The sequence below is a fragment of the Agelaius tricolor genome, unplaced genomic scaffold, assembly GCF_023055355.1.
Source record: "Agelaius tricolor isolate 1412-34295 unplaced genomic scaffold, bAgeTri1.0.p SCAF_12, whole genome shotgun sequence".
Taxonomy (NCBI): Eukaryota; Metazoa; Chordata; class Aves; order Passeriformes; family Icteridae; genus Agelaius; species Agelaius tricolor.
The window spans coordinates 13,864,165-13,891,162 of NW_027269272.1; the positions used below are offsets into that span (position 1 = coordinate 13,864,165).

At 39.2% G+C, this 26,998-nt stretch overlaps 1 protein-coding gene across 2 annotated transcripts; it reads left to right on the forward strand.

The window, feature by feature from the left end:
- Positions 1-1,831: 1,831 nt before the first annotated feature.
- AGTR1 (angiotensin II receptor type 1) lies at positions 1,832-22,889 on the forward strand. 2 transcript variants are annotated; one of them, XM_071437683.1, is made up of 3 exons: positions 1,832-1,975; positions 6,564-6,680; positions 20,257-22,889. In XM_071437683.1, exon 3 carries the CDS (start codon positions 20,310-20,312, stop codon positions 21,387-21,389), a length of 1,080 nt encoding a protein of 359 aa, XP_071293784.1. In that variant the 5' UTR covers positions 1,832-1,975; positions 6,564-6,680; positions 20,257-20,309; the 3' UTR covers positions 21,390-22,889. The 2 variants fall into 2 exon arrangements, with proteins under 2 accessions (XP_071293784.1, XP_071293785.1); XM_071437684.1 differs by lacking the exon at positions 1,832-1,975 and having other exon boundaries at positions 6,090-6,680.
- Positions 22,890-26,998: the final 4,109 nt, after the last annotated feature.

Genomic DNA, 26,998 nt, shown 5'->3' on the forward strand with positions numbered 1-26,998 from the left:
GACCCAAATTCAATTTTACATGCACCTTTTCAGAAAGAACCCAATTGAAAAAGAAGTTGCTGTGGTGTTTTTCATTTTATTCTGGTTAAAAATACAGTTATCATCTACTTTCTTCATCCTTTCCTGAAGAGAAGAGATGATGGAATGCAATAAAGGGCACAACTGCTCGTGGGAAGAGATTCACACATCCAGAGGCATTGCAAACAGCCAGCACTGGATGCTGGCATTGGGATTTGGTTCCCGCTCCTCCAGCTCTGTGAGACCTGGAAGCCCTGCAAATGTCACCTCATGGAGATCTCCTGCCCAGCAGCTCCACCCAGCAGGTTCTGCCACAGCACACACTGAGGCAGAAGTGGGCAACAGCTGCCAAATACATTGTCACTCAGCAGAGTTTGGGAATCGGGCACACACGTACAAGAAATGGTTTGGATAGAAAAAATATGTCCCATATGTCAAGAGCTCTGTGTAATAAAACCACCAACACAAATGGGGATGGCACAGCCCACTGCTGTAGCCAGCTTTAGGTGCTGTACTGGCTGAACAGTACTTGCAGCAAGTGGTTCCTAGTCTCTGTCAGGATAAATCTGTGAACATGCATGTGGTTCATCATCAAAGATCTCTCAGCACCATCTCTTTAGAGAGGAAGCCAATTACAAACTCCCCAAGTGGCAGGAGGGCAGCATGCTGACAATACAGACTGCTTCAATCCTGGCTGCTGTTCTGATGAAAATGCAGATGATTTTTCTTGTCACGACATAAATAAGACCAGGGCAAAAGATTATGTCATAGGTCAATTAGTGCTTCCATGTCACACACCATTGCCCATCAGACACAGCTGGGACAATTGAATTTGTGCAATGTGCTGCAGTTCTCCATTTCTATCTGAACCTCTGATTATGCTAACAGATTTTATAAAACAAATTATAGCCAGACAAGACCTTACTGATGGTACATGTGCAGATACTGAAAAACTATTTGTTATCACTGCAGAATCCAAATGTTTCCTCTTGATTTACCTCTCCTACCACTATGACTAAATAGACTGTAATTATTCTTAGCCACAATAAAGTTATACTGCCAGTCTTTGGAGCATGTTGCCATCCTAGATCACATCTTTCTTAAGAGGACCTTCAAAAACACACTAGGTGTATAAAAAGATTAGGAAGCAATCCACAGTTGGGCAGTTCCATTAGAATCTTTAGTTCTGTCCATAACTGAGGTGTGATAGCCCTAATACAAATCATAACTTCTGAAATCTTGTTCTTGAGGGGCACAACCATGCCACAAATTCTGCCTGAAAAGTTGTTCCCTGTCCTGTTTAGCAGAATGTGAGAGACACCAATAAGCAAAATCCCTCATATACAAAAATCCTTTCTTTAAATTACAGTATCAGTGACATGAAAAACCCTCCTAGAACATGTATTCCGAGGGGCTTTCCTCTGTTTCTGCTCCCCTCCACTCCCAGAAAATAAAGTTTGCCAGATTTATTATGGTAAGTACACATTCAACTCCAATAGTGGTGATCAGAACATTTCAGTTGTGCTCACTGGCGGCGCGGGGGACTCTTAGAGAACCTGGGAATGTTTATTCATCACTCTCGACCCCTTCCCCTGGAAACTGGAGGCAAAGGCGAGGAAGGGGCCCCTCAGAGCATCCCTCGCCCCATCACCGCAGCCGCGACCCCGGCTCCCCGCGCTGGCTCTGCCCGTCCTGCCCGGCTCCGCGGCTGCCGGGGAAGGAGGGAAGTGGGAGGGAGCCGGGTCAGCGGGGTCCGTCCCGGGAGATGGGTGGGGAGAGGCAGGGGCGAGCCGGGCTGTGCCGCAACGCCCCTCGCTATAAACGGAGCGGCCGCGCTCGGAGCGGGAGGAGCGGCGCGGCCGGCACGGAGCGCGCCCGGAGCCCGGCCCAGCCCAGCCCAGCCCAGCCCGGGGCGCTGCCGGTGCCGCCGGGGCTCAGCCACCCCGCCCGGAGCCAGGTAAGCGCGTCCCGGCCGGGCACCTCCGGCCAGGCGCTGCCGGAGCGTTTGCGAGCGCGGCACCGCCTCGGACGGAATCGCGACTCGGCTTAGACGGAGCTGGCACGGGAAGGCTCCGTCCTGGACGGAGAGCAGCCACTTAATCCCCCCTGCTCCGGCTTGCCCTGCGAGGCCCGCTCCACACGATTATTTTAGAGAGGACTAAGCGCCCCCCAGGCTCCCAGCCCTGCGAGTTCTCGAGTCTTGGCAGCAGTTTGGAGAAAGCCAGGGCACCCTTTGGCAGGAGGCACAGCCCTCAGAGCTGGAACTCCATCGAGGCTCATCCCAGCATCCTGCAAGACGCAGCCCTGGCACCTCTGCTCAGGATCAGATGAGCAATTAAATTTTTATCGCTGCGCTAAGCTCACGATAGAAATCAATCAAACACCAAAAGTGATGCTCATGGCTTCTGGGAGTTGTGCAAACAATTCGGTTTCAGTCTAGCAGGCAATGCCACTTCCAGCAGTTAGCAGCAAGTATTGGTTTAATCAGAGTTTCGTATCATGCACTCTCCATAACCAGATCTATCCTTTTTCTACAGAGAAAGAATTGGAGTGCTCTACAACCAGAGATTAATTTTAGTTAGTAAAGTTAAAATGCCTCCCTGCCTTTTTTTTTTCTCCAGCCAGTTTCTGAACTTCTCTTAGACTCACTCTGGACTAGAGTTCTTCAACAAGTTCAGATGAAATCCTATAGTATATTTACTGTTCTTCCCCCCTCCATGCATCAAAACACTTCATGTTACCAGTTACTTACAAGTACAAGCCCTTTTCTTCTAAGCCAACTGCTGCATCAGTAACTCAGTCAGGTACAAGCAGTATGTGTACTAGCAGTAAAATTGCAGTATTCACACCTATTTCTATATTTCTGCAAAACTCTTAGAATTAATGAGATGTATGGCAATAAGGGACAGCAGCATTCTGCCCAGAGCATGCTACAGTTCAGGGTAAATTTCCATCACTTCCAAAAGGAGCAGCACTCATTTGGATTGTGTTGTGCTGCATAGCAAGGGACAAGGTAGTAAATTGCTCACTAAAATCACAGGTTGAGGGTATAAATAGGGATTTTTTTTGTATAGGGAAGCCTCTTCTCTTGTCACTTGCATGAACCCACAGCACTAACATGATTAGATTTTTGTTGGAATAGGAGGATTAAGTATGGCCTGAAGCAGGTAATTACCATGATGATGTAGAAAGGCTTTTTTAGGTCTATTTTAGTGTCAGAAAAATGTTTCGTACTCCTGACTATGGCAGTTCATTTTGCTTGTTGCCACCATAATCTTTTAAATTACAGCCTCTTTCAAAAATATTAAGTGCCTACAAATTCAGCTTTTGCTCATGTATTAAGAGTTTAAAATATATACCTTTCCAGCAGGAATGTGATATTTCTTTACCTCTCTACAACATGAGCTACATAGCAGAGAAAAATCAGTTGTGATTATTGTGTGGTTCCTAATTTGTGTTGTTGAACTGACAAAGCAAAGTGGCCCTGTACAATTAAGAGAAGTCACATTTATCATTACATTTGAATATAGCTGGTTTCATTCTCCCCTTAATTTTGCCTTAGTAACAGATGGAAACTGAGATAATTTTTGCACTGGGGGAGAGCAGAAGTGTGCTCATTTTCTATGGGGCAAGGTGTCCTGCCTTCCTGCTTTGAAACAGTAGCTTCTAGGGCTGGCCAGCATGTGCAAAGTGCAATTAGAAGTTACTGGTTTAAAATAACCAGCCTGAAGCGTTAGTACCCCCAGCACTGCAGAAGTGAGGACAGTGCTGCCTCTAACTTTCAAAAATCCCAACTCAACAACCTGCTTTTTGCAGTCCTCTTAGAACAAGAAGAGGATGAATGATGGTATTTGTGTTTCCTGAATAATATTAATTGTATTAAATATTGAAAACTATATTTAATTTCACTCTTTGTCATACTATAAAAGCAGAGGCAGATGCAGAATGTAAACATGGTGATTTATTTACACTTTCTAGAAATGTATGGACTGATGTGGAAATAAGCGTCAGAGTTAATGGCCTTTTTAATAAATTCTATTTTAGATTATGGGAACTGACTACATTTTTCTACTCCTAAGTTTTCTCCTCGGTGATAATTTTTTCCTCCATGTTTGTTAAAGGAGCACATTTAAGTAGTTCTTTTCTCTGGCACTGCCTATTGTTGAACACAATAATTAATATGGTAATTTAAAGTTACATAAATTACAATCTCTCATTACACTGTGCTAGTTAAAATCTTGTTTATACAAAGGCATAGTATTACTTTAAACCATTTTAAGCAGTCACCAATTACTCCTATTTGCTCATTATCTCTCTTTTTTCTCTGGAACTTCTTGTGTTCCAGAAGTTGTTATAGTGTCACCAGTAGTATTTATAAGCTCACCTGTGGCTATAACTGCACAATTTTAGGGGTCTTAATCACACTCTAAGAAGCATGCACTTGTTTGAGTTGCTGGCATGTTCTCTGCACCTTAAGTATCCTATTCTGCCTTGGTGACTTCATAAAAGGTCATATTTGTCTTGATGTGGATACAGAACATGGATATTTATGCATTGCTTTAATCAAATACTGCATCTGACTTACATGGTTAATGTCATGCATTTTTTAAACTGAATTTAATAGTTTTCTGCTAGGAGACTACCTCAACGAGAGGAAAGATCAACTAAAATTGAATTTGGATATGTTGTATCTAAAGCTGACCTGAGGAGATGGATTATCAAGATTCATTGGCCAGCAGATAGATCTGCTTGGGCTTTACATTGGACACATGAAAAAAGAGGACAAATGACCAAGCTGGGAAGGGTGGTGGACAGCAAAGCAAAGTATTGCCCTCAGCTATTTCTGATAGTAGTGATGGCAGCATCAACAGCAACAATCTCTCCAGAAGGAGAAGCATAAACTCAGAATCTTTTCGGAGTTGCCAGCATGGTGAGATGGGAGCTCACAGCAGGGAGGATCGGGTGAAGCTGCAGCCTGGCCACCACAGCAGCCTGCTTGTCCTGTGGGCTCCATGGCATGTTTAGCTCAGTCTCCAGCCTCTGGGTAATCTTGGCTCAGTTTTCAAGCCCTATCTAGTTTATTGCTGCTGTTTGTTCCTCCTGCTCTGAGCTGTACAACAATTCCATCAGAAACGCAGTGATACAGATGTTGTGTCTTACCCTGTGTCCTTCTCAAAAATTAATCAGGAATTTTTCAGTATTATTGGATGGAAGTTCACATTTTTGGACAGCTAGTCCTAAAGAACTATTTCAGTGCAATTGTGGCTTTATTTTTTGTATACAATACAAATACATATAATTTATGTAAGAAAGACTGTGGTGTTTTTAAGAAGTCAGCCTCTGCATTTTATGATCAGATTTGAGAAGGTAAAATGGCAGAATGTTACAAAGAAACATACTTAGAAATCTCATGGAATTCTGAAAACAGAGTAAAAACATGGATCACTTTTGAAGAGAGAGAGAAATGGAGGAAAAAATTACATCATTCTTTTCACTATTGTAGGGTCAGTTTCCACAACACCAACAGGAATAAAGAGGCTGCTATTGCTGAGTATTTAACCTCACCTACTTACATGGAATTAACTTTGCATAAAAGATAAAATTTTTCCATGTAAGCACAAATGCATTGGAGAGTTTGAGTAGGTGGCAGTCTAATGTATGCTTTGAGTTTCAAGATGCACAGAGCTCATTCATGAAGCTGAAACACTGCAGCTTGAAGAACAGAAAGGCTCCAGGAGAACTATTTTAGTGCAATTGTGGCTGTATGTAAGAAAGTTACCAATCACAGTATCATTTTCTGTCTCTTCTTTCTGATCCCAAACACCCTAGCAGTGAAGAGCAAGCCAGCAATCTCTTGCTAATGACAGAATTTCTTACCATTCCCTTTCCATCAACAAATTTGTCTCTTAAGATCACTTTCACCAATAGACAGTCTACTCAGAGCACTCATTCCATGTTCTGCACCATTTTCTAAAATGCATCCTTTGCCAACATAAGAAAACAAAATAACCCTAAAATTGCCAGATGTACCCTGGAAGGATCTTTGTCACTGTGGAACATTTTGGGGAATTTAACAAATTTGACCAACAAGGGGAGTCAGGATATTCATACTTAACATTTTTTTACCTCAGCTGTAACAAAAGAAAAGAGGTTATCTTGACTGTAAGTCCTGTAACAGCTGATTGTTTGAGACAAAGTGCATATGAAATAAAATTGCTGGCCTAATAATTTTTGGTCTTATCTTCAGATAAATGACAGATTATACTAAAATTACTCTGAGCTTTCAAGTGAATTGCAACAAAGGATAGGAAACTATCATGTTCCAAATGACATGCTGTTAGTATTCTCTGCTGCACCATCATGTGAAAGAACTATGCATTTTGGCCTTTGGTCGGGTGTCTTTTAAAATTTTTATTCCATTTGCGTTTTGTTTGATAGCAAAAGTGTCCAGGTATTCACTACATAACAAGGCCAGCTAGAAGGCTTGGTTACTGTGTGTGGTGTTTATCTCCTTTTATTGCAGCTGAGGAGCATTTCTCTTGTAGGCACAGGGAACGGGTAATTACCGAAGACGCCTCGCAGCAGGAAAGTGAGATCAGATTGGCAATGCAGCAGTGAGTGGCATGATTGAAGACAAGATAAAAAGCAGGCTACAGCAAAAGGTAACTGGCAATATCTGAAGAAACTGGTACTGAATTTGGGCAAGGTCAATATTTAGACAGTATTTCACTGCTTGAGGTGAAAGCAATAATTAGGGTTACAGCCAGAACAAAGAATGATTTAACTAAACTCCTAATTTCAGCTAATTCACCTATTCCTTTCTTTACTTCTAGGTCATTCAACTTTGTGAGTTACTGATAGATCCTTGGCTGGTACAATCTAATAATCAGTAGATGAAGTATAGGAACTGAAATAGAAATTAAAATTCAGTAGATTCTTGAATCCACTCAGTTTTCAGAAAACAGAGAGACACTGCAGAGGAGTGCTGTGCCTCAGCATTTCTAGCTGAGAAGGACACATGCAAATAAGTAAAACATTCCAGAAAGCCACTGAACAGCTGTACTTTCATGATGGGGGGCTTACGCAAGGAGAAAAATGCACAAGTTGACTTCTCTAAAAAATGTTCTGTTGGCAGCCTGCCTCCATTTAACTCTGCTTTAGCATCAGCACAGCCTGGCCAGAGCCTTTCCTCAAGGCATGCAGCACATGATGTACAAAGATGCAGCCTGAGCTTGTTTAGTGAGAAACCATTAGTTTGTTGAGAAACCATACATGCCCTTCCCAGTCTACATTTATAAGATGTATATTGCCCTTTCATCTTTTTCTTTATAAACTCCTATTGGTTTTCATCTTTTCTCCTTTCTCCACTCATTCTTGTTGCCCAAGCCTAAATAGTTTTAATTTCTTCCCCTGCCAAGTGACCTAATAATTTTTGGTCTTATCTTCAGATAAATGACAGATTATACTAAAATTACTCTGAGCTTTCAAGTGAATTGCAACAAAGGATAGGAAACTATCATGTTCCAAATGACATGCTGTTAGTATTCTCTGCTACTGGAGTGGCTCAGGGTTTGTTTCCTCCATCCTCAGGCTCTCTACTTATGTGGAGAAATGGAAGGCATGGGACAAGAATCAATATGTGTTAACAAACTGGGACTCTAGTTGTGCTGTCTTTATTGTTTTCCTCTTGGTTTTGTTATTAGCATATTAGATTAGACAATTACAGTTTTTCTCAAATCAGGTAAAAAAATTTCTTTTCACATGGTCTTCCTAAAAAGCACTTCAAAGAAAAAGGGTTCAAAATCATTTTACCTTCAAATACATTTTAGGATGCCATTCCATGTTCTTAAACATAACATAAAAAAAAAAAGCCATGTCAGTGAAGGACAGCCACACACCCAAGGAATTGCACGGTAATTTCCTAAAGTGAAGCTCATTTAGCATCTCTGGGAAGGCACAGCAAACCCCTTCTGGGCTTTTCTGCACTTTTGTTTGCTTGAGAACTGAGACTGCACCTGCTTGAGGATGCACTGATTCACAGCATCATAGATTAGCTCACTCCAGCTGTAACAGCTGTCTTTGTTTTTCTGTCTCTGGTTGGTCCTCAGTACCCACAAGGAACATCTCAGGACAGCAAAGAGTTCACCAATTAATTTTATTTTCAAAATACAGCAATAAATTTTACTTTGGGGGGAAAAAACAGGAAACAAGCTGTACAAATTTGTCAGAACATCTATTTTGGGATCATTGTATTAGGTGTGCCGCCTTGCAGACAAAGCACTAAGGATCATAGTAACTTGTTTTCCATGGGTGATAATACCTTTCACACTGACATGGATTAAGGTGTCTATGTTTGACCTTTCCTTCTCTTTGATTAACCCCTTAGAAACTCACTAGTTCAATTGACTCATATATTCTCAAATTTTCTTCTAGTCCTCATAATGATCTGCCCTTAACAAGAGTTTTTTGCAACTGAAAGCACAATTGGGCCTCTATGCTTTCAGTGTTATACCTACCAACAGTTACAATGATACTAACTTCTCTTGGGCTTAGCTACATTACCATTTTAAAAGATTTTTTTTGTCTGAATAAACTCTTGTACTTTGCCAGTTACTCATACTGTTTTCTTTCCTTTCTGCCTTTGGTTCCCTTTTTCTGACCCTAATGAGCGATTCATTAAGAAGCCTCCATGCTGATCTTTTGCTTTTAATCTTTTAACTTTTCCCTCCAGGCTGTTCCTAACATTCTCATTTAGGGAAGAAAAATCTTTTCTGAGGGGTATTGCCGTTGTGTGATATTTTCCCGCTGTAAGGATGTCTAAATTAATTATATAATAAGAAAAGTAATCAAGTGTCTCAGTCAGACACAGTGAACCAAATCCTATTACAGATGGCTGAATTACAAGACAAAGCTTCCTCTGAACTAAGGTGTTGAAACCTAACATCCATTTCCTTGCCCAGAAATCCACACTACATTGCCTTTGCTTCTTCAGTAAGACAAACACTATTTTTCAGCACAAAGTCAAAAGAAAAAAAGTGTTCAATGCAAGGTTTGCTTTCCTCAGAGCTGTAGCACTGACTGGTGGGAAGTTACATAGAAATCACTAACCATGACACTGGAAATGTAGTGATAAAGCTTTCACATTGGCTAGTTTAGTTACCATGACAGACACTTCAGTGATACTGGTTTGTCTGTGCTCACATAGAAATGCTACATCTGCACACATGTTTGTATTGCAGTTCATGTCTTCACAAGTAAAAGCAAAAGATTCTGTTTCTAACTTTAACCACGTTGGTGAAAGGTAACAGGAATAGGATTCATTAGAGGGAAAGTCTTTCTAGGAAATAATATGCAACATGAGCTACTCTCAGTCAACTCATATAATTTCCATTAGATTAGAAAGTGGAACACCTCTGTATGGAGGCAATCTCTCCATTCCTGAGTAGAAGCAGAGAATTTTCAGTGTTTCTTTTCCCTCCTGCTTTCTGATTAGCCATCATTACAGATGAAGGCAATTGCTCTGCACAATGCATTTCTAAAGCTTGTCATTCATTAATTTTAATTTGCCTTCTATAGCTGGGGGGGGAAGCAGGAGGTTGGGTGGGGAGTGGGACGTAAAAATAAAAAGCCCATCCTGCATGAGCCTGTAAAGCTCATAGGTGCATCACGGTCCCAACCTGGTGATTTAGCTCAATGGCAGGAAAATGTTCTTTTGAGGATTAACATACCAGGTAAGGCTTCAACACACATCAGAATGTTGCCATGCACATCAAAATGTTACTGATTTGCTTTACAGCTTGAAGCAAATCTATGTAAGCTCTCTGGTGGCACCTTTCTTGCTGGTTTACAGGAAGGTACAGAAAGGCAGTTCCTTGTACCAGAAAAGTAGAAATTATTTTCAGAGTTTGTTGCTGATTGCATTAGTATCTCACCTTTAGCTAAGAAAAGTTGTTCAGGAGTGCAAATAAACTGCACACATGGTCATTCTTGCCTCTGTATCTTCTGGCTCAGCAGCAGAGCTACACAACACTGTGGTCTCTGAATAAAATAAACTACTGGAAAAAAACAAGGAAACCTCTATTTGGGCTAACTGGAAATTCCACAAAGTGCTATCACCTCCCAACTCTGTCTACAAAATTATTAGCTGTGTCCCCTACCCTTCTTCCTAGAAATATCCTTGCCTAGAGGGAGCAACAGAAACCTAATTAAAACATTACTCTTGGTACATTTATACTAGTAACACCACTGATTGAGTTGTGTCTTTCACAGTAAAGCTGTAAGGCAAAAAGAGCAAAGATCAAGAAAAATCCTTTTCTCCCAGAAGCAGGGAATTTGGTTCTTGAGGAAATAGTTGAAGTTCTGGCCTTTCCATTCCATTTTCTGTTGTAATCTCTGCCAGGAACAGAAAAGGTTCTCACAGTGATTGCATATTGCTGTGGGCATGTCACTCATGCAGTAACCATTATATGATTTAGATGCATGATTTATGATTTATATGCATGAAATACCTTTTTCTAATTAATTATTAACAACCACTAATAGAACCAAGAGTTTAAGCTTACGTAAATCTCACCTGTTTTTACCTAGAGGCCGGTAAGCAAGTTCTGTCTTGCAATTATAGCAGTTTAAAGAAGTAACCTTTTTCCCCCAAAAAGGCCACTCTCCACTGACAGCTCCCTTCTGCTGGACAAGTGCAACCACTAAGATTGAGATCTGGACAATGAAATTTCAACTCTTCCAGTGTTGGATGCATTCCAGCTGACATTCCTTCCAGCAAGAATAGGATCAGAGACCACAGAGACCAGTACTCAAAACAGCACATAAAATGTACTATTAAGCTCTACTTATTAAGCTCTACTTGCTTGAAATGACAGTAATATAACAACATTTCTCCTACAAGTTGGGCAGGAAGAATAGTTGTTACTGCTATTTTTTGCACATTGAAGAAGGAACCCTCAAGCTTCAGTGAAGAGGACCATGTAACTTAGGGCAGACTCAGAGCTGTAGGGGATGTCCAGTAAGCTAATTGTGATTTATATATGATCTGAAAGGAGGTGAGATACCCCACTCCTTGTACCTGACCTCTGCCCTTAGAACTGGCCAAGATAACCTGTGCTCACAGCAGTGCTTTTTATTTCAGTATGGTTCTTTCTTTCTTGCCTCTCCACAGCATTTTTAATATAAGACAGAAATATAGATCTGGATCAAGGCCAGAATTAATGTAAATTCCCTTACTTCTCAGATTGGAGGAGTTCACAATAGAATCTTATGGTGCATTACATATAGAAGCAATGGAGATATTTCAGATGTGGGCTTAGGTATCCATTTGTGTAGGATGTGCCGTGCAATGTAATACAAAAGCTAAAACAAAAAACACACAAACTTTAAAACTTCTTACTCATGGAACTAAGCTATGAGAAAAGAAACTTAAAATTATTTCACTTGTACTTAATAAACTTGAATTAGATTTCTGTCTTTTATTAAAAACAATCACATGGGGCACACTGTATTTTATATAGGCAATTCCAACTGCAATAAAGGAAATGTGTTAATTCATTCATTTACTATCACTCAGAGAAAGTAACGGTGCAGCATGTAACCTTTCACAGCTCAAACTCATCTCCTTTTTATTCATTCTGGGATTGATGGCTTAATTCTGGTTAATTATTGATTTTTACAGGTACTTCCAAATACCCTAAAGATACTTCAAAATCCGGCATCAAATTTGAAGTTATAAACCTGCAGTAAAATGTGTATTCATACTAAAATATTACATTCTGCTGCTATTCAAAAAACTTTTCATATCAGTGCAGAAAACCTTACCAATTCCAATCCTACATTGTTCTGAAATACCTTTATCTTTCATTTACTTTCATCTAATGTGCAGCAAATGGCATTGTGAGCAGTACAAGGCAACAACATGATCCTGAGGAGCAGACCTTAGGTTAGCCTGCTGATTATTGATCATTTTTATCTCCTAGAAGGGCACCAGTCTTCCTTTTTGGTAAAGCTAATGGCCAGAGCAGAGGTGCAAAATCCTATGCTGGGTGGTAGCTAATGCACTCATTTCAAAGTCTTAATATGCTGCCTACCTGTCTTCAGCCTCTTCTGCAGAAAGAGACAATTTTTACCTTGTGTTATAAAGCAGTGACTGCTTCCTGCTATAACTAATTTTCATATTAAAAAACTAATTTGGCTATAGGTTTAATAAGCTAGATGAGGAAAAGATGATATTCATTTCTGTCAAGACAGACCAACCAAGGTGACAGGACACCATGAGAATCTCCTTTCAAACATCATCCTTGCTGAAGCTTAGCATTGTGATGTTTAGTTTCAGAAATACTGAAATAGAACTATTAATCTAGAAATCCATTTTACTTTGTTTATTTAATTATCTTTTCAGTACTAACTTACTGCTCTGGGGAGAATTTTATATTCATATCCTTAAGGTTATGATACCTAAGACATATTAAACACCAGAGAGTTTGCAACACATTCATGCAGCCTTGGTCAAAGAGGGAACACAGAGATTGTTCTGATGATTAAAGGGAAAAAAAGAGACCAGAAAATTAGGTAGAAAAGTCTAAAATATCTGGCATACGCTGTCAAGCCAGGGCCAGCAGTGTCTAAACCACCACCCCACTGATCCTCCACAAGAGATTAAACACACTGCAGGCTGACAGTGGTTAATCTTTCAGTGTTTTGGAGTCCAGTTCTACATGGATTGAACCCAAGAATGTTTTCCTTACCCTTAACAGCAGAGAAAACAAATATGTGCATATAAGAGGAAATCAATGTTTACTTTGAAACTTAAATCTAGAGAATCCTAAAAATGAAACCTATAAACTAAAAGAATTCTATTAACTCTCAGCTTTGGCTCTAACGAGTGCCCTGTTGATCTGTCAGTCAACAAATTTTGTAAAAAAAAAAAAAAAAAATCCCCATAATCACTGCTATGGTAGCATTCACTAAATCACTAAGTTCTGGTGAGGTTGAGAAACCAGCGAAGTTGAGCAATCCTTTCTTGGCATTAACTTCTACAAGTAAAATTTTATAGAAGCATGTACACCAGGGCTTCCCAGATTCTGGGAAAAAAAAAAAACCCAAACACATACACAATCTGGGGATTGATAGTCAGCTTTGTCCAAAGAGCTAAGTAGTAGGAAGAGATTTCCAGTGTTTCTGGACTCTGTATGTACAGTGAGAGTATATGCAAACAATAGTCCAAACTTTCCCTGCTACTGCAGCTGCTCTCATTCATTACAACTGTGACATCATTACACTGTGGCTGGCTAAAAAGAGCAGAAAAATGTCACATCTTACATCGTAGTACTTTAGCATTTAATGTCCAAAAAATATACTTGAAAGATTTTTTTCATCACTCCACAGCCCCATAAATTAGTGTTTGGAAATGACCTTTCACTTATGCCAATTTTTGCCACATCGATTTCTAACACAAAGTCTAAGTGTGCAAATAACAGATTAGACTTCTTTATTCCTCATTTTAAATCTAGCCAACTGCTTGCTGGTTTTCTATCTCTATATATCACTTGCATTCTCTCTAAATGCCCCTATTTTTAGCAACCTAAAGATATACACACTGTATGCTTGTACCCTTAAGTGCACAGAGATAACTGACACTGAATGACCCAGTGGACATAAATACAGGACAGGATACTCATTAGTCCAACTCATCTGTCACAGGACACTAGAGTTTGTCTTTTTTTGGTTCTAGTTTGCTCATTTACTATTTTCAATGAAATAAATCTCATTGTGACACTAAGAACCCTCCTGCTCCATCTGAATTAAAAGCTGTTTGCCCTTTCCAGCATTAGGGAACTGTTTAGGTAAACACATAATTTGAAACAGAATAGCAGTATCATGCACTGACATTGTCCAAAGAGGTAATGACAAATCCAAGTATATTAGTAAAAGTGGGGTATGGTGGTAGTGTAAAAACTATTAAATATGTTTCTATTTTCAAATTACTAAATTGCTTAAAATTCAAAAAATGGACACACCATTTGGATGACACTGTGTAGGCTTGTGTTACCTTTTAAGTTCTAAAGTCCCTTAATTGCTTAAAAAAAAAAAAGAGTAATTATAAAGTGTCATTTTCAGCAGTAAAAAGATATTCATTCAAAATTGGCTGATATTTGGATTAATAACATGCCTAGCTAGATCTAAAATAATCTTAGTTGAATAAGTAGGTGTCACTATTTTTTCATCCACATTGCTAAAGTGAAGTTTTTTTAAAATAGTCTTCTTAATTTGTGTCACAGAGACCATAAACTGTATATGTCTTTGAAACAATAAAATATCAGAATCTTATTCTAAGTCTTAAAAGTACAAGAACTGGACTGAAAGTTAGGAAAAACCAGGAACGTGCCAGAATATAGGAAATTAGATAGAAGCTGCTAGATGCTAAAATAAAGTGAAAATAGTTACTCTGATACATTAAATTCAAATAAGTACAGGTACAATAATATATATATTTTGTCATATGTTTTCATCTTGAACAAAGGGGATATTTTGAAAAGTGATGGTACTTGATGGGAAATACAGACCTCTAGTGGTCAAAATCTACATTATATGAGCTAAACTTGAAAGCAATTTAAATGTCACTATGCTTAACTGTGTTACTTTCTTTTGCATTTTACTCCCCCATAATCATGCAAAATCATACACACCCCCAATTCCACTGTTCAGACATTCTACAAGCATTGATTTTTCCCAGAGGAAAAAGTCCCTTCATCTGTCCTTTTTCACATAAATTTTATGACTGAAATTGAGTAGTTGAAAGATACTTGGGAAGTGAAGAGAAAATTAATGAGAGTAGTCCATGAGAACAAACAGAAGATAGATGTTAATGCTTCTCAGAATAAGCTATAAAGCCATCCTACAGAAGGACAGGCTCTTTTGAAGTGTGGCAGAGGAAATAAACACAGAGAAGTTCTTACAGAGAAGGTCAGAGTACATAAACATTTCACATTTGCAAGGTAACAGAAACTTCGGGTAACAGGAACTTTTGTTCTGCAAGCACAAAAAAGTAATAACCAATTTAGGTTTCAATGTTACAGAGAACCAGATCCTGAAAAGATCACAGGCAGTTTATTTTCCAACTATGTAGAGCCAGCACAAGTAAAGCAGACCAGCTTGAACTCTTGCAAGGGGAAGGCACAAAGAATCCAAAAATAGGTTAGAGCATTAAAAAGATACATACTTTTAAATAAATAAAGCAAGCATCAAAAAATTAACAGCAATTTCAACAGACTGGCAGCTGCCTCAGCTACACAGCTGTTAAAAGAAAATGCTACAGTACAAGGTCCTGCAAGTTCTGTTTGTTCTTATGTCAGACCACCTCCTGATCCACAATTGCAGAGCAGCTTGACAGCTGCTGGCACAGGTCTGCTGAGGTTTGCTTTGTGTTTTTGGTGTTTGTGAGCTGATGTACAGCCACTCTCTGGTGCTGTACTACCTATCACAGCTCCTTTCCAGTAGTATTTTGATTTATTGGCATTTAACATAACGTCAGATGCTGACCTCTGGGGAAGGTACCTGCAGTGATGACAAGAGCCCACTGTAATGGCCCCACAGTTGCAATTATGTACCCTTGTTTGTATTTCTCTTTCCCTTCACAATTCAGCTATCAGCTCTGGATTAAAGATATTTAGGAAAGCCATCAGTGGGAAATGCAGACTGTTGGAACTAGCTGAAGAAATCAAAGCCAGGAGAAACGTAAATCTATAGCTTCACGATGGTACTGCTCAGGAACTCCAGGAAAGCACAGAAGGTGCTGAAGTGTAGGTGTGAAATAGAAGGAGCTCTATTCACTAAGGCCATAAGGATAGAAAGGGTTACTCTATGGCATAGAAAAAGACCCCAAAAGCCTTTGGAATAAAGCTTGTGTAAGTGTCATTACTTTCTCAGCAGTTAGAATAAATTAGGAAAGGGGGGAGCTAAATTCTTAAGATAAAGGAAAGTTTATGCCACCAGAAAGAAATAAATATAGCTAATATACTGAACATATTGTTCCAAACATTTTTCATTGTATATTCTCCCTGTGCAAAAACTTTACATAAAAATAGAATGCAGTATCCTCTTAAATAAGGAACTAGCTTCTCATTTGTAAGAAAAGCAAATAACCCACCCACTGTCAGAAGGAAAGTGCACATTATCTAGTGATAAGGTGGATGAGCTGTGGCAGGATTGGTCAGCCTCAGTTTATTTAGTCTTTGTCAAAGCAAATATTAAGTACATTTTTGTTCAAAATCTGACTTGTGACATCTGCTTACCTGTTTTTAGTTGATAAAGCTCTCACAGAAAGTCACAGCCTCTGCTATCTTATCTTTCAGTAGGCAAAGTGCTATTTACCTTGCATGAGCCCAGCATTCCTTTTTTCCACAGACAGTTTAATTAGGATGCATGTTCACCCAACAGAAGCAATGAATGGAGTGGTAAATAATAGTTGGTTGAGCAGTCTGAAGAATTTCATTATCAGTGACTTATTGTAATCATTGTAATTAAAAAGGATAAAAGGTCAAAGAGGTAAGTTTGACCTCAGAAGAGATACTTGCTGCTCACCAGACAATTTGTTGGAAATTGATACCCACCACACCATTCACAGTCACAATTCAATCCTGTTAGAAAAAGCACCTTGTGTATCAGCCTTAAAGTGATCCAATTATCATTATGTTAACACAGGTCATTTGAGAGGCTTTACATGGAATTATCAATGTGCACAACTTAATGTACACATTTAAGTGGCCAGCCTCTGCTTTGCATGTGTGCAACCGTGATCCTGGGACAAGTAGATGAACTGTGGCAAGTGAGAATAACAGGAAAAACTGAAGGTGGTATGGGAAAGAAGTCACTGCCTGTGAGGAACTCACTGCTGCAGTGGCCCTCTCACACTGCTCAGCACAGTCCTGGGCCCATGCCTTCCAAAAAAAATTACCTTCTCCAACTTTGAAATTCTCCTAATGCTCTGAAGCTACAGTTGTGCTCAAGGAAGCTGATCCACCTCAGGCTAGCTCTGAAAGTTTAGAATTCCCAAGAAATTTAAAAATTCCATTTGGGATTAGCAGTGCCTTCCTTAGTGTGCTTCATTTGCACAGCTCCTATGAGGTTCATTCTCACAGTTCAGTTCATTCAGACAGTTTTCAGATACCCAGATGGCAATCCATATGTGTTTACCCAAAAGCAACCACATTACATATTTCTGTTTCCTTGTCATTTACTGAAAATACTGATGGATTTATTTTAATTATTGATTGTAATTCCTTAGTATAATTTAAAAGTGGTAGCATACCAGATACATCATTTGCACAATTTCACTGACTTCAGTGTTACATCAAAACTTTTTACCTCCAGAAGGATTATACAGTCTTACAAAGGAAGATTGAGTATAATACTATTTCTTGACAAAATTCCTGATTCTTCATGGGAATTGTTCTGCCTTTTCTTATTTCCCAAGCACTCCAGAATATGCTCAGGCAATTCAATACCTCAGAGTGCCAAACAATTATTCTCAACCGAATCATTTTTTATTTTAACACATTTCTGAAAATGCAATAGAATTACTGTTGCTCTTTCTTGAAAGAACATATGCTATTAATTAGTATCAGCTAAAGCTACTGCAGACATGAAACAGTACAGGTCACCATGTGGGTAGAAAAGGGAAATTGGAAGCAAAACAACACAATGCAGTACACTGAAAGGGTGTGTGAGGAGACCATGGGAAAATTGCCTTGGCATCTACCATTGCACAGAATCAACCCCACCAGAAGGGAATATCCACCCTCAGCTGCATTTGCCTTAAACACTGAACCTCTCACTCAGTACACACGGAGCCAAATTGTACCAAATGGTACCAGGGACTGGTGACTCTTGTCACTGAGAAAGGTATTGCCCCGTGCCTGGCCCATATTATTGCCAGTCAAACTTGCACAGGTGATGATCTCCCAGGCAGAAACTTCACTCCAGATTCTTACTGCAAAGTTCTGGGCTGTCATTTTACTGGGTATATAAGGGAGCAAAACTATAAGTGACCATGCTGCACCAGCCTGTAGCTGGGACAGGGCAAATGTTGCCAGACCTTGATGTTGCAGACCATATCAATCACTGTCAAAGTTACTTTCATAACCATGGATGAGATAAAAGGATTTATCTTGAAATCTTTCTAGTGTGGTTTCCCTGTCCCAGGGATAGGCTGACCTTCCACAGAGCCAAACACCTTGTATTTGAGATTTGGCACAGTTTAAAAGCCAGGTTTTGCTCAGGATGTACTAGAGTGCCACATGTGATCAGAATAGCAAACCTTTCTTTGTGTTAGCTCTATTTGCTTGGCTTGTTAATTTCTTAAACATGGCAAAAATAGCTGATGCCATTTTGAGACATCCATACCAACTGAAGCAACAAGACTAATACACAGAATGAATTGAAGGGACTGGGAGGTGTTGCATGGCACATCTTGACAAAGTGTCTATTAGCTGCATTTTAATAGATGCCCCCAACTTGATAGAATTATTACCTATCAATTACCTAAATCTTGACATTACCCTGCTAACTTTTCAGAAATTAATCAGGTTATGAATGCAAACATATGCTACAACATGAGCTAAGATAGAGAAATAACAAGTCTTCAAAAGGCTAAGAGCCAAAGGGTGCCCTTGCTCACAAGATGCTGCCTGCAACCCATATTCTGGGTTCAGTTCCTGGCTCCTTCAGACTTCCTGTGTGGGTTTTGCTCAAGTATTTTTAATAGGGAAAGTGTGCCTCACTTTCCCTATTAAAAATATAGTCATTTGTAAAAAGATTGGTCTTCCAGCAAGAGGAGTCAAACACTAAACTCAGTGGCATTCTGAACTCAAAAGGAACACCAGTGCAGAAGCACTGAAATAATGAGCAGCTGTGCCATCACTGGTGTGTCTGTAATGATGGGCATCTCTGCTTTCTGAGTGCATCTGTACTGCCCATGGACTTAGGGTGGGTCTTCCACTTATGAAGGGTTTCTCTGCCATTTGGGGTTTGCTTTGTTTTGGTTTTGAAGCCAAAGTATTTCAGTTAATCTTTGTTTTAAGCAGCACAAGTTAGGTTTGCCTTATAGCTGGATCCTGCAAGCAGCAATAAACACTACTCTGCCATAATAACTATATTTTTTTTTAAACATCCATTATTATTCAGGGAAGACTATCTGTTTTTAGACTCCAGAAAGTAATGAGTGTTAGAGTCACTTACACTGTATTACCTGCTTTCTAAAGTAATCAGCCATTAATAAAGAAATTATTCTTACAAAACACACAGGCCTTGGCAAACCAAACAGGTGCCCTTTAAAGGAGATTTCATACCCTTGCTGAACACTTAACATGATCCAGAAATTCACCCTCAACTCTTAGATACATAAATTTTGCCAGCAACTGAAAAAGTAATATGTTCCCCCTTGCACCCTTTGTAAACTCTTTGTACAGTAAATTAATGTACAACAGATCTGGACATGTCTGGATTTTCAGATTTTCTTCCCCTCACTAGTAGTTAAATGCCATCTTTCCAAGCCAGATGGGGAGCTAAGTAACCTCTGAATATTTAAAGTATTTTGGGTACAAACAGAATACTAGACTGTGTGTTTTCATCTTTCTCTGTGATGTAAAAATTTTTCAAAGAATTAAGACCAATGTATAAATAAATTTCTAGTGATTAATCTCAGAGATACAAATGAGTACCTAATCTAAAGTCACTTATTTTCTTAATTCATTGCATTTTGTATTTACATACTTAATTAGTATTCAGAGTGCTTAAGTTTAGTTTCTGAGATATCTGAATAACTTACCTCATTAAACATGTCACCTATTTATGGAAAGAAAATAATCTAAATACTCTGCTGAATTTATAGTTATCTGCTATTTTCAGCCTGTCTTATGATTTTTGACATATGTTCACTAACAGTATTATTTTAATTTGGAACTTTGTTAATTGAAAGAGATTTTTTAGATTTCATTTATGTTAAAAATAATCTAAAAATTTTCACCCTACTCCTAACATTCTTACGTCTGTTTTACTCTGCAAAGTCTGTATTAAAATACAAATTGGTTGATAAAACACTTGAAGATGGCTTATTTTAAAATTCAAAGACATTGACACATTGTGTTAGACTTGAAAAAGACTTGACATTTAGTTGAGAATTGTTAGAAATTAAATTTCTGTCACAAATACTGTTTTCTTCCTCTATTCCCTTCCTAGGTGTGAGCTTCATCTTTTCTCCCTGAAACTAGGTTACAGCTGAGGAGTTCAAGATGATTCCAAATTACTCTACTGAAGAAACTGTTAAAAGAATCCACGTGGACTGTCCTGTTTCAGGACGGCACAGCTACATCTACATTATGGTTCCAACCGTTTACAGCATCATCTTTATCATAGGTATATTCGGGAACAGCCTGGTCGTCATTGTCATTTACTGCTACATGAAATTAAAAACCGTAGCCAGCATCTTTCTCCTCAACCTGGCCCTGGCTGACTTGTGTTTTCTAATAACTCTGCCCCTCTGGGCAGCCTACACGGCCATGGAGTACCAGTGGCCTTTTGGCAACTGTCTGTGCAAGCTGGCCTCGGCGGGGATCAGCTTCAACCTGTACGCCAGCGTGTTCCTGCTGACGTGCCTGAGCATCGACCGCTACCTGGCCATCGTGCACCCGGTGCAGTCGCGCATCCGCCGCACGGTGTCCGTGGCCCGCGGCACCTGCGTGGCCATCTGGCTGCTGGCCGGCGTGGCCAGCCTGCCCGTCATCATCCACCGCAACATCTTCTTCGCCGAGAACCTCAACATGACGGTCTGCGGCTTCCGCTACGAGAGCAACAACACCACGCTCCGGGTCGGGTTAGGCTTGTCCAAAAATCTGCTGGGCTTTTTAGTTCCTTTTCTGATCATCTTAACGAGCTACACCTTAATTTGGAAGACGCTGAAGAAGGCATATCAAATTCAAAAAAATAAGACTAGAAATGATGATATCTTCAAGATGATTGTAGCAATTGTGTTTTTCTTTTTCTTCTCCTGGATTCCTCATCAAGTGTTCACTTTTCTGGATGTGTTGATTCAATTACATGTAATAACAGATTGCAAAATCACCGATATAGTGGATACAGCTATGCCCTTCACCATTTGTATTGCTTACTTTAACAACTGTCTGAATCCCTTTTTTTATGTGTTTTTTGGAAAAAACTTTAAAAAATACTTCCTTCAGCTAATAAAATACATCCCACCAAACGTCAGCACACATCCAAGCCTCACAACCAAAATGAGCTCCCTCTCCTATCGGCCACCAGAAAATATCCGCTTGCACACCAAAAAGACTGCTGGGCCCTTCGACACTGATTGAGGCATCGCACAAAGTTCTTCTTTTGAACAACCTCGTGTGTGAAGCACCAAGAACAACAAGATTCATCTGCGGTCCTGAACATCACAGCTCATTACAGCAACACTGGATCACCTCAGAGAAATCACACTGTAAAGGGTCAGCAGTGGCCTTACAGCTTACATTGTAAAGAGGACTGCTTCGTTTTCATTTCACTTTTCTTTACTGAAAGCAGCCTAAGTTTTGGACAGGTGTGTCAGAGTTCCTGCCACATCCCACTGTTTGCTTGGAACTACAAAAGAAGGGGAGGGAAAACTCCTAACTTAAGTTCACAGGTGTTTAAAAAGGAAAAGCTTGTATAAATAACATGAAATACAAAGAACCTGACTTGCATATATGTGAACTATTCTGTTGAAGAAGTGCAGTTTTGTTTCTTGTTTTGTTGGTTTATTTTTAATTACATAAATGTTCTATAATCATATTTATAATATATTTTCAAATATATGCTATAAATAGAGGCCCAATTTTAAACTCAAATGGAAATTTAAGGTCCTTGAAATTGGTCTTATTCTGATTTATGCTCCTATTTTTTAATGGCAACTTTTTCATAATAATATATGCAATAAAATGCAGATTTATTTATTAAATATAGAATAGATATATTTTTAGATTTATATTCCTACTCATACATTTCAAACATTGCTTCAGAAATGTACATTTATATCTCAGTGGGTATTTTTCTAGTAGTTACAAAATAACTACGTGTATGCACAGAAATGGGTTTCACTCAGCCTTTCCTCATAAAAAGCCACCCTGACTTTGAAGAACTTTATATACAGAGGGAGTTGACTCCATACTCTGTATGACTAAAATTAAAAAAATTCAAATTCCTGCACATTTAGTAAACTCATATACTGATAAGCAAAAATATGACAATGCTTATGCATCAATTTAACTAATAATACTTTTAGTCCCATCGCAAAACATCCGAGATCAAACTTTACTCTTGGCTTTTATGGAATTTCTCTCCATTTATTTAAAATTATGCCCAGGATATTTTCTCCCTGTAGAACATTTTTTATTTATATGGAACAAATTCAGATTTATACTAGTATAAATCAGAACTAAAGTCTGGCTCAAAATCTCAGTACAAATCAAGAGGAAAGGAGACAAGCACTGTGGGAAGTTTCCACCAGTGATATCCTCATATGTGTCCTTTTTACCTCAAATAATGAGCTTCAGATAATATTTATGCTTGATTCACACCCATTTATTGTCTTCAAAGATAAATGAGTTCATAAGTACTCTTTGACACTACAAAACTTAAGAAAAAATCCAAAACTTTACATCTATCATGTAGAAAATTACATGCCCCTCGAGAATTTACAGTATTTATTATCTTCAAAATCATACATATAATGTGGCTTTGTCTCAAGTAGCGAGTGGTTGGATTATGCATATTTTCTGATGATCAAAATCAAAACACAACAAAACAGTTATTTCTGTAGTTCAATAATTTTTAAGGAAAAAATGGGACTACAACCAGCTCTAGAAATCTTCCTACTCTTTCATTCACCTATACTAAGGGAATTTTTTTCAGTTTTGCCTTTGTTCTTCCAGCTGCAGAAATGGGAACAATGTGTCTACTCATACATTGCAAGGCGCTGTGACGAGTCACAACTTCTAAAGCTGTATAAAAAAAAAACTCTCCTTCATTAAAACTTTAGGTTAATTTAATTGCAAGCCAGTATCTTGACAGTTGAAGCCTGAACATCATTTAACTATGCCATTTAAAAATATATTTTAATTGTTATACTGAATACTTTCTGTTTAGCTCATATCCTTATATGTGAGACAGCCATTTGCTTAAATTGAATGTGGCAATAACCCCATTCATTATCAACAGCACTCAGAACAGGACCAGTACCCCAGCCCTCTTTAAGCTGACAAAGGACTGGCAGAGACTGCCATTTATCTGTATTTTGTTCATGGACACACATGCACACGCTGAGCAGCATCAGGAGCTTCCCCTGGCAGAAGCATCTCTGTCCAGCCATAATTCTGCATGCTGTGCTTGCCACCTGCTGGATGCAGCCACAAATTTGCTTTACATCTCAAAAGTTGTTACAGGAAGAAAGAGCAACACTTCCCTACCACCTGAAGGATCTGAAGATCCTCATCTGTGGCAAAACTCCTCTATAAATGAAACACAAACTTGTCCATCTGGGAGGCCAGTAACTTCCTTGACAGGGTCTAAGCAAACATTTTCTCATCAGCTGCTCATCCCTTTGGTCACTGAAACCCAGTGTCCCCAGTCACCACAACAGGGAGCTCATTTGCAAAACATTGATTGCATTACTACAAGAGACATCTCAAAGACATAAAAATCAAAGCCATTGGTTACTCATCTTGATCATTTCATGCCAGATCCTTCAGTTTTAAGAGGCTGTGTTTCCTAAGCTACCGGTGCCACCTGCATCTGCCTGTGCCATGTGAAAGAGCAGGAGCATGCACATTCAGCTGTGTTACTGGAGGAAAGGTAGGAAGGGATTGCACCTGGTGTGCTCTTAGGGCAGCACAGACCTTGAATTGATAGGCAAAGAAAGTGGAGGGGACAGCTTTCCTAAATAAAGCAGGGAAATTTTTGTTCTCCTACGCAGTAAGGAAACAATCATCACCTGCCAAGTATACTACCTCCTTAAAAAACAAACAAAACAAAACAACAAAACAGCAGATACTGAAAAGAGCCCAGAGATAAAACTCTGCAGCAACTCTAACTGGGTAGCAGCAGAAAATAAACTCCTTGGAGCACAGAGTTACTGTGTGCAACCAGATGCTGCAGTTTCACAGCACCCCAAACTGACAGCTAAGGGAAGAGCCCACAGGATGGACCCCCACACCACCTCTATCATGTATCTGCAACCAAGGCAGGTGCTGGGAAATGTGTTATTGCTGAGCCTTACACTCCCCTGCCTACCTGTGCATGGGGCAGGCAGAGGGGACAGTCTGGCCTTTGCTGGGGACCCTTGGCCCTGTGCTCCCTACTAAGGGGCAGAATATTCTTTGGTGCAAGGACATACCAAGTGCCAACAAAGGAGGGAGAAAGATTTGGCTCTGCATGACTTTGCCATCTTTGGGGAACTTTGGATTGAGTCCTCTTAATATCAAAAGAATATAGATGTTAAAAAACAAACTCCCATTACCTTAAAAACCACAAAGTTAAAACTATTAATATGCAATAGTATGCAGTTGTTTTTAAAAGGAGTACCCACAGTGCTTTTCATTTCTGTGATGACCAAAGTAAAACACTACAAACTCTGAGTCTGTCCTTGTACTCTCCTGTTGTGAGGAACCAAAGTCAGTACTAATGAGAACAGCATACAACCCTAAACGCAGGCATTACAACCCTCGTTCCACCACAATTTGATTTATTTGAATGAACACCTTTTATTTCTGCTGAATAATTACTAAATTACATATTTGACATGTACATGCACAATATCTATTTCTATTTATTGTGCAATAGTACTTTCAATGACTCATGTTTTGTGCTCTACTCCCTGCTTGCTTGCCCATTGTACACCCATCCTAAATCATAGTGTATCATCTACACTGGTTAGCCAAATTCCAACAAAATCATTACAGGTAGAACAGGAATTCATCTGGCTTCTTGGCCTAACAATTTGCTCATGTTTACATTGTTAATCAAGAGGTTGCAGAGTAAGCACAAGACCAAAAGTCCTTTACCTTGCCAGCATTACTATTAGGTGATTTCCATTGTCTACATGAAACTGTGACAGTAGCAGAGAACAGAGTAAAGTTTTCTAGCTTTGTTTGAATAGCTTCAGCAAAGGTTTCTTTTGATAAACCTGACCTCCTTTTTAAGTGTACTAAAGTACAGGTATTCCCAGGGAAATATTTGCCATTGAAAGGAGAAACAAATCCTTGGGAGAGGGTGGTTGAAGGCCTAAAACAGAGACTTGCTGAATTTGTAAATATTAAGTGTTAAATGTAAATATTTATTTTTGGTTTTGCAACAGACTGGGGGGAAAAACACACACACACACAAAGAAGAAATCTTTCAGCTTAGTGCAAAGTGAGGGCTGTTCTATCAATCACTGAGTGCACCTCCACAGCGACCTCCCAGCCAAGGCTGAACTAACAAACCCTCAATGCTACGGCCCAGCTCAAGCTCAGTGTCACCAGCGAGCTCTACAGACGTGGCAGGACACTCAAGGGATGGGGACACAGCAGATCATGTCTGAGAGCAGCATTGTGTGATCTTTTTACTGAACTAGTGCCATGGGCACCAGCTTCGTAGTTGGCAAGTTAGTTAACAAAAACTAGGTATTATTTTCTTTTCAATATTTTCTTGCAGTTGTAACTTGTGACTTGTGGAGGTTAAATGTTTTCTATTTCACTAGCCATAGTTTTCTACCATAGAAGTTTACCTCAATTATATAACAACTTTCACTGTCTGAAGTGTTACTAAAACCATACAGGTCATCAATAAATGCCTTTGTATGAAAGTCATCTCCACTTCTGTGTTAAGCATCCAAAGCAAAGAGATCTGTTTCTGTGTTGTAAGTACTATACTGTTATCTGTGTAACTACAGCTATACATGTACATATAAATATTTTTTAGGCAATATCATCCTCAAAGTATTTCTGTGTAATGCTGTAATATTTTATATCACTATTCCTCATTACTTTTAACCCTGATCCTAATCCAGCTCTCCCTTAAAGCTTTGAGATGTGTCTGCAATTCTTATTGGAGAAGATACCCAGCTAGCTCCAAAATCACTTGTAGAACAGCAGTTCAGTAATTCATGTCTGTACCCCAGAAGAGACTGAGCTAATGAAGTTTACTGAGTGGAGACTTAGCAAATTGCTAATTTTCCTACATACAAGTTGGAGTTTGAAGCCAAATTTAGGCTTAACCTTCTAGAAACTGAATTTAATTTTAGGGACGTATTTATTTAGAATACTGTGTTAAATACAGGATCACATTACATTATGAATGATAGCCTTGAATAGCCTGACTCAGGCTGCCTGTAGCTGAGTATTCCATGTAAATAGATCCACTTAGCATATAAGCAGTGCCAGATTGTACTGTGGCTGCAGTGGAGACAGCATCAGGTTGCAGAAGGGAACCTGATGATAATAAGATATGACAATATGATAATAAGAAGGGATTGGGAAGGGGAGGAGGGGTTGACAGTGAAATGAATGGTAGATTGGATTTTGCCATTTCCAATTTGTATGAAAATAAAATAGAATTTAGTATTTAGCATATCCCTAGCAAACCTCGCTTCATACCGTGTCTTACAGCGTCACATACTGGAAAAAGTGAAAAACAGTTAAAGGTTAGGCCTACGACATTTTTATGGCTTATCTGCTGTATAACTTATTTTTCATGTATATAAGTTATTCCTCAGCTTTGTGTACTGGTAGTATTGTTAGGCTACAATTAAGCAAAGGCTCTGGGACAGGACAGACAGAGCCATACCTTGGAACTTTATCATGAGTGATGAGAGGTGAAGAATTGTTAGAAAAGGATGGAAAGCAAGGCCAGTTGCTGAACAAATACAAAACTGTAAAGATAATTAACCCATTAAGTAACATTTTTTTAA